Genomic DNA, 15,000 nt, shown 5'->3' with positions numbered 1-15,000 from the left:
CTACTACTGCACTCACGACCATCATGTTAGAGGTTACCGGCCTGTTTTATTGGTCATTGCCCTGCTGTTTGCAAGCATTGGAAGTGGGGGTAAGTTGCACGGATGTCATTATTATTATTATTATTATTATTATTATTATTATTATTATTATTATTATTATTATTATTATCATCATCATGGTTATCAGCCTTATAATTATTTTCATTATCACCATCATCGTCATCGTCATCATCATCATCATCATCATCATCATCATCGTCATCATCATCATTATCGTTATCACCATTATTAGCATCAATGTCGTTATCACCATCATCATCATCATCATCATCATCATCATCATCATCATCATCATCATCATCATCATCATCACAATCATCATCATCATCATCATTATCATCAGTATTAGCCTCCTCTTCCTCCTCTTCCTCTTAATCATCATCATCATCATCATCATCATCATCATCATCATCATCATCATCATCATCATCATCATCATCAGTATTATCCTCCTCCTCCTCCTCCTTCTCCTCATCCTATAGTGTCAGGTTCATTTTCCTCTCGTGCCCAACTCCCATAGTCCGGCTTCAATTCCCATGGGTATCCATCTCCCACAGTCCCAGATTTACTCCCCAACGGTGCCCCCTTTTCATAACTTTCTCTGATTTCCGTACGTTTCGAAAAAAGGAGCACCCTTCTGAGCTCATTGTCCATTGGTATCCATCGTAGTCCCAGGTTCAATCCCCATTGGTGCCCACCTACTATAGTGTCAGGTTCATTCACCTCCGGTACCCATATCCCATAGTCTGGCTTCAATTCCCACTGGTATCCATCTCCCATAGTCCCAGGTTCACTGCCCACTGGTGTACACCCCCTGTGCCCCAGGAACTCTCCTCACTGCTGCCTGCATCCCATAGCTTTGTCAGATTTTGTCGGGTTTTTACTGTTTTACGAAATCCGCTGAAATCCATTGTCCCACTCCCCAATGATGTACACTTCCCTGACTTCCAGGTTCACTCCCCACTGCTGCCTACATCCCATACCTCTGTCGGGTTTCGTCTGGGTTCGTCTGGTTTCGTCGGGTTTCGTCGGGTTTCAGCGGGTTTCGGCGGGCTTTGATGGGTTTCGGGGGGTTTCGTAAAGAAGATACATCCGACTTCTTAACATGAGGCCAGAAGTAAAGGTTAGATACTCAGCTTGCTATCGTTGGGCCGTGCAAAGCAATTCGTTTTAAATTTCATCCGAGAAGTTAATTTTGAAGATATATTATACAATCAAACAGGCGATCTAATTTCCGAAAACAGATCCAAATTCTCAACAGATAACATTGACAATATTATATCATTTCATACAGTGCTCATATTTATTTTTCCCTTTCTTTCTTTTATTAATTTTTAAAAAAAAATATTGCTTCTATCTACAAAGGCCACCTCTATCTGTCTTATTTTTGTCGTCACTGTTTTGTGTTTATATCATGGTGTTGTAGAAAAAATAATTTGAATATGAAAATATAATTGAAAAAGAAAATAACAAGCAAACAAAAAGTTAAAAAATAAAAACAACCTAGACTTACTCCAAGTAGAAATTGTTTGGGCACTGCCGTACACGACGGGGAGATGAAACAAGAGAGGTTGTCGGGTCATTATATCCAGTACATTTAAAATTACGTTTCCCTTTATGTCTATTATAAATAAGTACTCAGTACTTATCGATACTGGTTCCTGGTAGTTGAGGGGTTTGTCTTTTTTACGAAACCCGCCGAAACCCGCCGAAACCCTGCGAAACCCGCCGAAACCCACCGAAACCCGCCGAAACCCGACGAAACCCGCCGAAACCCGACGAAACCCGACGAATCCCGACAAAGTTATGGGAAGTAGGTGGCAGTGGGGAGTGAACCTAGAACTCAGGGAAGTGTACACCATTGGGGAGTGAACCTGGGACTGGGTTTAGGCGGGTTTCGTAAAAAAGAACCAGTGCTTTTTTACGAAACCCGCCGAAACCCGCCGAAACCCGGCAAAACCCGACAATATCCAGTAAAGTTATGGGAAGTAGACAACTGTGGGGAGTGAACCCGAGACTCAGGGAAGTGTACACCAGTCGGGAGTGAACCTGAAACTAAGTTTATAGGCCGGTTTCGGCGGGTTTCGTAAAAAAGAATTAGTGCTTTATTACGAAACCAGCCGAAACCCGCCGAAACCCGACAATATCCGGAAAAGTTATGGGAGTTTAGCAACAGTGGGGGTTGATCCTGGGAACCAGGGAATTGCACACCAGTGGGGAGTTAACCTGGGACTGTGTAAAAAGGATATCAGTGGGAAATAAACCTGGGACTAAAGGGAGATGGATACCATTGAAAGTTGAAGCCAGATATGGGAGTTGAGTACCAGAGGAGAATGAACCTGACACTATAGAAGGTGGGCGCCAGTGGGGAGTGAACCTGGGACTCAGGGAATTGCTCACCAGTGGGGAGTTAACCTGTGTCTGTGTAAAAAGGATATCAGTGGGAAATAAACCTGGGACTAAAGGGAGATGGATACCATTGAAAGTTGAAGCCAGATATGGGAGTTGAGTACCAGAGGAGAATGAACCTGACACTATAGAAGGTGGGCGCCAGTGGGGAGTGAACCTGGGACTCAGGGAATTGCTCACCAGTGGGGAGTTAACCTGGGACTGTGTAAAAAGGATATCAGTGGGAAATAAACCTGGGACTAAAGGGAGAAGGTACCATTGAAAGTTGAAGCCGGATATGGGAGTTGAGTACCAGAGGAGAATGAACCTAACACTATAGGAGATGGGCGCCAGTGTGGAGTGAACCTGGGACTCAGGGAAGTGCACACCAATTTGGAGTTAACCTGGGACTGTGGGAGATGGATAACTGTGGGTATCCGAGCCGAACTATAGGAGTTGGGTACCAGAGGAGAATGAACCTGACACTATAAAAGGTGGGCGCCAGTGGGGAGTGAATCTGGGAGTCAGGGAATTGCACCCCAGTGGGGAGTTAACCTGTGAATATCTAAAAAAGAATATCAGTGGGAAATAAATCCGGCTTCAACTCCCAATGGTATTCATTTCCCTTTAGTCCCAGATATATTTCCTACTGATATCCTTTATACATATTCCCAGGTTAACTCCCCACTGGTGTGCAATTCCCTGAGTCCCATGTTCACTCCCCACTGGCGCCCACCCCTTTTTGTGTCAGGTTCATTCTCCTCTGGTACCAAGCTTTCATATCCGGCTTCAACTTTCAATGGTATCCATCTCCCTTTAGTCCGAGGTTTATTTCCCACTGATATCCTGTTTACATAGTCCCAGGTTCACTCCCCACTGGCGCCCACCTCCTATAGTGTCAGGTTCATTCTCCTCTGGTACCAAACTCTCATATCCGGCTTCAACTTTTAATGGTATTCATCTCCCTTTAGTCCCAGGTTTATTTCCCACTGATATCCTTTTTACATAGTCCCAGGTTCACTCCCCACTGGCGCCCACCTCCTATAGTGTCAGGTTCATTCTCCTCTGGTACCAAACTCTCATATCCGGCTTCAACTTTCAATGGTATTCATCTCCCTTTAGTCCCAGGTTTATTTCCCACTCATATCCTTTTTACACAGTCCCAGGTTCACTCCCCACTGGCGCCCACCTCCTATAGTGTCAGGTTCATTCTCCTCTGGTACCAAACTCTCATATCCGGCTTCAACTTTCAATGGTATTCATCTCCCTTTAGTACCAGGTTTATTTCCCACTGATATCCTTTTTACATAGTCCCAGGTTCACTCCCCACTGGCGCCCACCTCCTATAGTGTCAGGTTTCTCTCTCCTCTGGTATCCAACTCCCAAATCCGGCTTTAACTCCCAATGGTATCCACCGCCCTTTAGTCCCAGATTTATTTCCTACTGATATCCTTTTTACATAGTCCCAGGTTCACTCCCCACTGGGGCCCACCCCCTATAGTGTCAGGTTCATTCTCCTCTGGTACCAAACTTTCATATCCGTTTTCAATTTTCAATGGTATCCATGTCCCTTTAGTCCAAGGTTTATTTCCCACTGATATCCTGTTTACATAGTCCCAGGTTCACTCCCCACTGGCGCCCACCCCCTATAGTGTCAGGTTCATTCTCCTCTGGTACCAAACTTTCATATCCGGTTTCAACTTTCAATGGTATCCATGTCCCTTTAGTCCAAGGTTTATTTCCCACTGATATCCTGTTTACATATTCCCAGGTTCACTCCCCACTGGCGCCCACCCCCTTTTTTGTCAGGTTCATTCTCCTCTGGTACCAAACTTTCATATCCGGTTTCAACTTTCAATGGTATCCATGTCCCTTTAGTCCAAGGTTTATTTCCCACTGATATCCTGTTTACATAGTCCCAGGTTCACTCCCCACTGGCGCCACCTCCTTTAGTGTCAGGTTCATTCTCCTCTGGTACCAAACTCTCATACCAAGCTTCAAATTTTAATGGTATCCATCTCCCTTTAGTCCCAGGTTTATTTCCCACTGATATCCTTTTTACATATTCCCAGGTTAAATCCCCACTGGTGTGCAATTCCCTGAATCCCAGGTTCACTCCCCACTGGCGCCCACCTTCTATAGTGTCAGGTTCATTCTCCTCTGGCACCCAACTCCTATAGTTCGGCTCGGATACCCACAGTTATCCATCTCCCACAGTCCAAGGTTAACTCCCAATTGGTGTGCATTTCCCTGAGTCCCAGGTTCACTCCACACTGGCGCCCATCTCCTATAGTGTCGGGTTCATTCTACTCTGGTACTCAACTCCCATATCCGGCTTCAACTTTCAATGGTATCCATCTCAATTTAGTCCCAGGTTTATTTCCCACTGATATCCTTTCTACACAGTCCCAGGTTAACTCCCCACTGGTGTGCAATTCCCTGAATCCCAGGTTCACTCCCCACTGGCGCCCACCTTCTATAGTGTCAGGTTCATTCTCCTCTGGTACTCAATTCCCATATCCGGCTTCAACTTTCAATGGTATCCATCTCCCTTTAGTCCCAGGTTTATTTCCCACTGATATCCTTTTTACACAGTCCCAGGTTAACTCCCCACTGGTGTGCAATTCCCTGACTCCCAGGATCACCCCCCACTGTTGCCAAACTCCCATAACTTTGCCGGATATTGTCGGGTTTCGGCGGGTTTCGGCGGGTTTTCGTAATAAAGCACTATTTCTTTTTACGAAACCCACCGAAACCGCCGATAAACTTAGTCTCAGGTTCACTCCCGACTGGTGTACACTTCCCTGAGTCTCGGGTTCACTCCCCACAGTTGTCTACTTCCCATAACTTTGCTGTATATTGTCGGGTTTCGCCGGCTTTCGGCGGGTTTCGGCGGGTTTCGTAAAAAAGCACTAGTTCTTTTTTACGAAACCCGCCAAAACCCAGTCCCAGGTTCACTCCCCAATGGTGTACACTTCCCTGAGTTCTAAGTTCACTCCCCCACAGCCACCTACTTCCCATAACTTTGTCGGGATTCGTCGGGTTTCATCGGGTTTCGGCGGGTTTCGGCGGGTTTCGGCGGGTTTCGCAGGGTTTCGGCGGGTTTCGTAAAAAAGACACACCCGTAGTTGAGACATTACTCGATATTGGCCCCTATCGAGTATCGTCCACCTTTACTTCATACTCCTCTATATTTGTGTTATGTTTCATATGGGCCACCAGAATAATTATTGTGGAATCACTTAAACCAGAAGTGTTCGGTGAACAATGAGAGAGAACAATTTATTACTGATTATAAGTTAAAGTATATCAAAAAATATCACAACTGATATTTCAAATAATGGAGTTGACGAATGCTAACTAATTAATCGGTAACTAAATTCAACTCTAATAACAAAGGAGAGCAACTCTTGCTCAATGTATAAGTCCTATCACAACCTCCACAGCCACGTCATCAGTTCCATCCCAGATGTGCACCAATCCAACACTTTCTTCCCTTTCATCTGCTGACTCTGGCAGTTTGAATTAATAACAAATAGCCAAGTGACGTCATCTTCATTCATGTGGCGTAGTTGCACACATAAGTAATGGCTTATGGTCGTATATTGGCTTTTTGATAGATGGTAATGATGTTCCTTTGCATTATGTTATAATTGTTAATAATGACTAAAGAGTTCAAGGGCCAGTGATGATTATTTAATGTTCAACATCAAGACATTCAAATAAAAGTCCAGATTCCAAATTTCATTTCTTACAGCTTTATCTGTTGTTATAAATTCCAAATCCAAATCAAATAGGATGGTCATAATTCAATCAGTGTCATAAATTCAAAATCTGTAAAAGCAATCCAAATGTTAAATTATTTTTACTATGTAGCCATTTTCAATATTCGTGGAATATTATATTTCTAAGTCCGTAAAATGCAATCAATGATGTGGTTGTGTGTTGGACCCGCGGTCTCCAGTAATCGGTGTGAGAGAGCTCTAGTTATGAATGACCTGAGTTTGATAGATCATACGGTAAAGTCACGCTTTCACCGGCCAGGCGGAGTTGTCATACCAATAAGGTCGCAGGTTCAATCCTCATCACCGCCGCAAAAAAAAAATTATTCTCTATTGTCTTCTGGCACTTTTCTACTCACTTCAGCTCTTGTTGTTACCAACATAAATGCCTGCTCCACTCACTTTTCTGAATTAAAAATTCTCGCTTAAGCGCTTATAATTCATACTATCCATCAATTGAATTTCAAACTCCATGATTTTCTTGCACAGCATCCGTTCGGCCCCCGACGTGCACCACTCGAACCGATTCAACTCTGCTATCCGGTGACTTTGAAGACTACAACCCCTACGGAGTAGGCTGGGCGACTGGGAATCCCCAATGGAGAGTTGCTGAAACAAGCGTGCGCACTCCTTCGGGGAATGAGATAAGACCTTTGCAGAATGCTGATGGCAGTGCTAGTAAGTAAAATTATCTGTTGGTGATATGGGATTTATCTCATGGAACTTACCAATTAACCAGTAGATTTTCGACCAATCAAAACATTACATTTGTGACACACCTTCACACGGACAAACATAGATGGTTGCTAAAAACAGTAACGAGAATGAAATCGACCTCTCTCTGATCATTATCATTGTTTTTATATCGCCAAATCATTTGGCAAATAGGTAACTACTTATCACACGATTTTCTCGATCAGATTATAAAGGTTTAAATTTACTCGTAATTTTATGTATTAGTTCTATTGTTCAAGCGGTAGAGTAGTGGGTAATTTACTAAGACATCGATAGTAAAAAATCTGTGTAGTTTGTTATGTCAGCCAATCACGGCTGTCCGAGAGGCGTGGTTATCTACATGTCTATAGAACCGAGACTTCCTGGTCTTGTGGTTTGTCAATCACCCTTAGACCTGAAGGCCATCACGAAGAGGGGATCAATCTATGCAGGTAGTATGCGCTTGGCTAAGGAGCTCACAACATTGCCATCCGGAAGTATAACGGACCAACACACAAAAACGTGTGTAACCATGATCGTTTATAGTCCGGTTAATACAGTTTAGTGAGAATTACTCATAAACGCGGTTGGCAAAAAAAACAATAACAAAGATCTGAGTGACGTCAAGTTCGAACTATCGTCACTCATGCCCTTGATTTGGCTATGAATTCATTGCATTTTTTTTTCAAAATTGATAATTTATATTGTGAAGTGCCCAGAGCTTGTGTTTTTACACGAGATGAGCTCTGTAAAAATGTGTATTATTATTATTATTATTATTATTATTATTATTATTATTATTATTATTATTATTATTATTATTATTATTATTATTATTATTATTATTATCATTATTATTATTATTATTATTATTATTATTATTATTATTATTATTATTATTATTATTATTACTATTATTATTATTATTATTATTATTATTATTATTATTATTATTATTATTATTATATCCATACTTGTACTATTTGGAGAGAGGGCTGGTGGAATAAATCTTGTTATTTTTCTTTCTCATTTGTAACAGGTAAGTTCATATATCTGGACGTAGCAAGCGGGGACTTCAAACAAGGGATGCCATCAGACTTTGATGCAGACGTGGCGAACATCCCAGCTGGCACAGGGCTATGCATAACGTTTCAATATGCATCTTTTTCTGATGGACCGTGGCTCAAGCCCACATTGACTCTGTATAACTGGTACCAGTATCAACAACGCCAGAAAACCGGGATGAGACTAGTCGAAATTGGGTCAGTTTCTGACAGCACCAACGGTTCGTGGGTGGAATACTCTTTGGAAACGTGTATCGACCACAGTTCCTTTGTAAGTTGATATTCTTGATGAAGTAATAGTAATAATAATAATTAAAAAATAATTAAAAAAAAAAAATAATAATGATGATGATGATGATAATAATATTAATAATAATAATAATAATAATAATAATAATAATAATAATAATAATAATGATAATAATAATAATAATAATAATAATGATAATAATAATAATAATAATAATAATAATAATAATAATAATAATAATAATAATAATGATAATAATAATAATAATAATAATAATAATAATAATAATAATAATAATAATAATAATAATAATAATAATAGAAAATAATAATCAGCATAATACCATAGCGCCTTTCGTCGAAAACTCACGGCGCTTAAAGTAATATAGATAAAACAACAACAACAAAAAACAAAAAACAAAACAGGACATTGCTTACCCAGGTAACAATAAGATTACGAGACCAAATCAGCCAAAATGAAAACATTAAGGGCATAAAACCTACATCAAAAACATCATCAATAGATAGTATGCAGATGACGTCACTCAGGCCTTTGTTATTGTTTTTGCCATCCGCGTTTGTGAGTTGTTCTCACTAAACTGTATTAACCAGACTATAAAAGTTCATGGTTACACAGAGTTTGTGTGTTGGTCCGTTATACTTCCGGATGGCAATGTTGTGAACTCCTTGGCCAACCGCAATCTATCTATACATGAGTCACATACAACACATTTTAACATTCAATCAAGTTGATATTTATTGAAAAGATATGTATTTAGGGGTTGTTTTTTGAAAATATCTATAGAGCTCGAAAATCTCTCATTCATATAAAGATTTAAATCATAACAACTCTTATGATTGCAAAATCGCAAAGAATTCCGATAATATTTTATAGAGACTTAAGAGGTATCCAAGGTAAACACTTGAGATTTAGACACAGTACTCCATTAGAATGGAAATGGCTCTGCACATGACGGAAGTCATTATATTTTAACAAACGAAAAGAAGACCACGCCCAATTTGTTTAGGGCCCTTTTCTTTAAGTCCATGATCTGGACTCGAACTTTGCCACACGAGGCCCGGTGCGCGAGTTAATGCACTGGGCCTGGGTGGGGTTTCCGACCTCCCATAGTGGGCAGGAGGTACTTGTTATGTCTTCTATCCCCCCTGTATCTGTTTTTCAATTTGCTTTCTGTCCTTGTCTTGGAATAGGATTACTTGGTTTTGTCCTGACCCTGGTCGGAGTTCTTGGCTGGGAGGTAAACTGTCGAATGTATAGTTATAGTTTTTGGAGATGATATTATTTTCCTTGTAAATCATCTCTCTTTTATGCATTGTATTATTTTTGTTTTACATATAATTTGTAAACATTTGAATGTGTTCCTCTTAGCAGGGAGCTGTGCTCAGCGGCGTGGCGTATTGACGGCATATGGTGGTGCCGTGATTAGAAGAAGAAAAAAAATTTCTAAAACAGTGAACACGATTAAGAGGAGAGAGCACACGTTGAAGACTCTCTTTTTTGGAAGGGTGGGGGGAGGGTCGATGGTTTTTACGAGTGGACAAAACTCACAAAAACAAATAATTCATGAAAACAACAAGCCACAACACTGAGATACAAGTCCCGTGTGAAGAGGTCTTTGTAATTATTCTTTGTCCACCATTTGAAGGATTGGATTTGGAATGCAATCAATATGTGATAAATGTAAATCAAGAGAGAAAAGAAACCTATGACAGAAATTACTTACTTTTAGTACTTCTAAAAAGAATCTGCAAATCTTTTTATAATTTGTTTATTGAAATCTGGAATGGCATCTATTTCAGCTTTGTGAATTGACAGAATCATTAACGAATTTAAACGCTCCTGTTTCATTGAATTTCGCAATAAATTTTTCACTTTTTAAGGGTGCTAAAACAACGTTCAGGAGGTCAAGAAATAGGATGGAAGTGATTAAGGTCACTATAGCCTATAGATGTCCATGATTTGTCAGTGTTTGATGTATCTGTAAAAATTAGACAATAAAAACAAAAGAAACGTTTTTTTCCAAACTAACTGTGAGCCATTCATGTTTGTCATACCATGTCACTGAAATTGAGCGTTTTCGAGATTTCCACACCCGTGTTAATTCAAAATCAGTTGGTTGGTGAGGAACTAGTCTTTTTATTTCTAATTTGTCCTCTAGTGTCAATCTCCCAAACGGTCGGTTAAGTAAAGAGTCAATTTGGTTCATTGCAATTCATTGTTTAACAAAACAAAACTTCAAAGTATATCTCAAATAATGGAAATCAGTAGAATACGATTAATGATTGCACAAATAAAAGGTAGATTCAGATCTTAAAGCATCACAAAGAAAAAATCACTCCACTTAAGTACTTAAGAAATAAAAAAAAACACACCAAAGTATAACTGTTGACAACCTTCGCTTTCTTTCTCTGACTGACACAAATACACACGCACAAAAACACACATACACACACACACACACACAAATAAACACTCATACACACGTAACCATCAACTCAGCACTACAAGCAAGAAAAATGTTGGTAAATTCGTCCACAATGCTTCGTTGCAAAGAATTACTTTATTCAATAATCGTGAATAAGAGGTGGGGGGGGGGGGGGATTTTGATATATCATATTTTTAAGTTTTATGTTGTTTTTCTTTGCTGCTTACAAATAAACTTGACAATGATCAGTGTTTTTGACAGTTAATGTAATATTTTGGATGGCCGAAGTTACCCTTATTATGACGTAAATGGTGCAACATTGGCGCATCCCTCCAGTCCAACGGTGGAGCTCTCAGATCCTGGCACAAGTCGAGGGGTTTTCCGCTATTTGAGGATAGTATAATTCGACCCAGTTTCTCGCTCAATCAGCTGTAGCGATACCTAATGGAAAGAGCATTAACTGGAGTTTGGATTGCTTTGCACCACGGTGTTGATTCCGTCACTAATTCGCGCAGTGATGTCACCAACACACGAGTCGGCGCAGTGCGTGATTCGGAATATTGAATAGAGTGGAGACTAAAAAGGCAGTATGTTGTTGGCGAGTTGGCGAAAGACAGTGGAGTTAAAATTTCTGTTTTAATTTTAATTAAATTATGATTCTAATGATTTTTAAAAGATTGGTGTGGTGCCTGGCACCATTCGATCCAATGGCCCCACGCCACTGCCTGTGCTTGTATCTACATGAGACATTTTGGTGATATCAATCTAAGTACATTGATAGTGTGCTCTTGGAATCTACATATGCTCTCCATTTGAGCTAATTCCAATTTCTCTTCCTTTTTCTTAGGTTCTTTAATTCTAATTCCATAACTTTTTACTATCCCATTGTTTTCCTTTTTACTGGCGCTGATATGACCTTAATGTGTTGCAAGTGCCATAGAACCCATAAGAACAATCAAACAAATGCATTGTGGCGACGTTTGAAGTCAGATCCACGCTTTCTTCCTCGTCGTCGATTGATCGTTTAGTTTCAGGGAACGTAATCGTTAACTTGCTAATGTCATTTTGAATTATTTAACTCACTCAATCCCAAAGAATTTTGCTACTTTTCAAAACTGGAATTTTTTTTTTAATGAACATGCGAATATTAGTCAACTAAAATTAACAAGCAAAAATTAAAAACATTAGCTTTCATACTATCTACCCATATAATTTGTCTCTGAAAAATGTAATAAATAGGCATGAGAGTAAAGGTAACCCGGGTTAACTACGGATGTAGTCGGTGTTAGGGTTGGGTGAGTTAATCACTAAAAATGCATCTCTTTTTCATTGTATCTCAACCACCTTTCTCGTCGGTCTCGGCCTGTTGCAAAAATATCTCAGTCCTCCATTACAGATCGGTTTCCAGAGCAACAAAGCGTCGCCAAATACTATCGTTGCCTTAGACAACATCGTCTTCACTTACTCGAACAAGAACTGCCCAGTTTGGTCGGAGACAACTACAGCCTCCCCATCCACCTCGCAGCCATCGACATCAGCAGGTAATTACGGATGATGAATTTGGTTTTTTTTTTCAATTCTCTTTTAAAAAATGAAAGCAGGTTTTGTATGTCGCAATATAATTTCGTCGTTCACGACCATCATCATCCTCCTCTTTCTCATCATCATCAACAACAACAACAACAACAACAACAACAACAACAACAGTAACAACCACAACAACAAAAACAACAACAACAACAACAACAACAACAACAACAACAACAACAACAACAGTAACAAAATGATGTTCAAAAGCATGATTATAATTTTTAACACCAAGCAGAATTCAGTTGTTCCGTGTTTACCTTTGCTCCGCGAGGACGAGAGACGCATGCGCACAACCAACATGACGTTCTCTCTCTAATAACGTTTCCGCAGGTGACGTCACAGACTATGGGTGACGTCCAATCAAGGAACGAGACTCTTCCGCTAATCTCATTCCCTATATGGCAAGGTTTATTTGCGGCTGAATTTATGTTAGCATCTATTTCGTTTCCTTTCTTTTAGTTTTCGCTTTGTTTTTCAACGTATTGCGTCGGTTTTGTTAGGGTTTTTTTTTTCGTTTTTCGTGTGACTTCAAACAAAAGAATAAACTTAATTTTCGTCGTTGGGGCAGAAGTCTCCAGAATTGTATACAAGCGAGAGAGACACTTTTCGTGCTGCTTGACACAGACATAGACTTCTCTTTTAAAAAATGAAAGCAGGTTTTGTATGTCGCAATATAATTTCGTCGTTCACGACCATCATCATCCTCCTCTTTCTCATCATCATCAACAACAACAACAACAACAACAACAACAACAACAACAGTAACAACCACAACAACAAAAACAACAACAACAACAACAACAACAACAACAACAACAACAACAACAACAACAGTAACAAAATGATGTTCAAAAGCATGATTATAATTTTTAACACCAAGCAGAATTCAGTTGTTCCGTGTTTACCTTTGCTCCGCGAGGACGAGAGACGCATGCGCACAACCAACATGACGTTCTCTCTCTAATAACGTTTCCGCAGGTGACGTCACAGACTATGGGTGACGTCCAATCAAGGAACGAGACTCTTCCGCTAATCTCATTCCCTATATGGCAAGGTTTATTTGCGGCTGAATTTATGTTAGCATCTATTTCGTTTCCTTTCTTTTAGTTTTCGCTTTGTTTTTCAACGTATTGCGTCGGTTTTGTTAGGGTTTTTTTTTTTCGTTTTTCGTGTGACTTCAAACAAAAGAATGAACTTAATTTTCGTCGTTGGGGCAGAAGTCTCCAGAATTGTATACAAGCTAGAGAGACACTTTTCGTGCTGCTTGACACAGACATAGACCAAAAACATGCTCAATTGTGTATACTACACACAAGATTCTAGGATTCCAAACCAGGTAGAGGAGACACTTTCTTGGCGGCTTGAAATAGACACGTATCTGAAGCCTGGAGACACTTTCTGGGCGGCGTGGAACGGACAATGAAGTAAAACCTGATCAATGGTGGACTCCATACATACGTTACGACAATTCTAGACCAGATAGAAGGGAGGAGGGACAGTTTCTTGGCGGAAGATGTATTTAAAGCCTGACGAATGATGGACGCCATACACAAGCTTCTAGGATTTTATATCAGATTGGAGAGACACTTTCCGGGCGACAAAAATCTAAAACCCAATTGTGGAAGGCCATTCACAAGATTCCAGGAGTATGTTCAACCAAAAAGAGACACTTTCTGGGCGGCTTGAAACAGACTTATTCCATTTAGCTTTTTACTCCATCTGGAGCATAGGGCGTCCACCACGTATCTCCATTTGATCATAGGGCGCCTACTACATATCTCCATCTTGACCATAGTGCGTCCTCCACGTATCTCCATCTGGACCAAAGGGCGTCCTCCACGTATCTCTATCTAGACCATAGAGCGTCTACCACATATCTCCATCTAGACCATAGGGCGTCCTCAGTATCTCATCTAGACCAAGGGCGTCCACGTATCTCCATCTAGACCATAGGGCGTCCACGTATCTCCATTAGACCATGGGCGTCTCCACGTATCTCCATCATAGACCATATGGGCGTCCTCCACGTATCTCCATCTAGACCAACGGGCGTCCACCACGTATCTCCATCTAGACCATAGGGCGTCCTCCACGTATCTCTATCTAGACCATAGGGCGTCCAACACGTATCTCTATCTAGACCATAGGGCGTCCAACACGTATCTCCATCTAGACCATAGGGCGTCCACCACGTATCTCCATCTAGACCATAGGGCGTCTACCACGTATCTCTATCTAGACCATAGGGCCTCCACCACGTATCTCTATCTAGATCATAGGCCGTCCTCCACGTATCTCTATCTAGACCATAGGGCCTCCACCACGTATCTCTATCTAGATCATAGGCCGTCCTCCACGTATCTCTATCTAGACCATAGGGCGTCCAACACGTATCTCTATCTAGACCATAGGCCGTCCTCCAACGTATCTCTATCTAGACCATAGGGCCTCCACCACGTATCTCTATCTAGACCATAGGCCGTCCTCCACGTATCTCTATCTAGACCATAGGCCGTCCAACACGTATCTCTATCTAGACCATAGGGCGTCCAACACGTATCTCTATCTAGACCATAGGGCCTTCACCACGTATCTCCATTTGATCATAGGGTGTCCAACACGTATCTCCATCTGGACCATAGGGCGTCCAACACGTATCTCCATCTGGACCATAGGGCGTCCTCCACGTATCTCTATCTAGACCAT

General features: G+C 40.8%; 1 protein-coding gene across 2 annotated transcripts in view; it reads left to right on the top strand.

The window, feature by feature from the left end:
- LOC144959934 (uncharacterized) overlaps positions 1-15,000 on the top strand; it is a 25,148-nt gene that overhangs the window by 77 nt on the left and 10,071 nt on the right. For both annotated transcript variants that reach the window (XM_078892799.1, XM_078892800.1), the window contains exons 1-4: positions 1-89; positions 6,720-6,908; positions 7,984-8,279; positions 12,101-12,245. The exon at positions 1-89 is cut by the window's left edge. In XM_078892799.1, the coding sequence (XP_078748925.1) occupies positions 1-89; positions 6,720-6,908; positions 7,984-8,279; positions 12,101-12,245 (719 nt within the window). The remainder of the gene's footprint in view (positions 90-6,719; positions 6,909-7,983; positions 8,280-12,100; positions 12,246-15,000) is intronic.

The sequence above is a fragment of the Berghia stephanieae genome, chromosome 14, assembly GCF_034508935.2.
Source record: "Berghia stephanieae isolate SIO BIC M18660-M18661 chromosome 14, UCSD_Bste_1.3, whole genome shotgun sequence".
NCBI lineage: Eukaryota > Metazoa > Mollusca > Gastropoda > Nudibranchia > Aeolidiidae > Berghia > Berghia stephanieae.
This window is presented reverse-complemented; position numbering and strand designations above follow the sequence as displayed.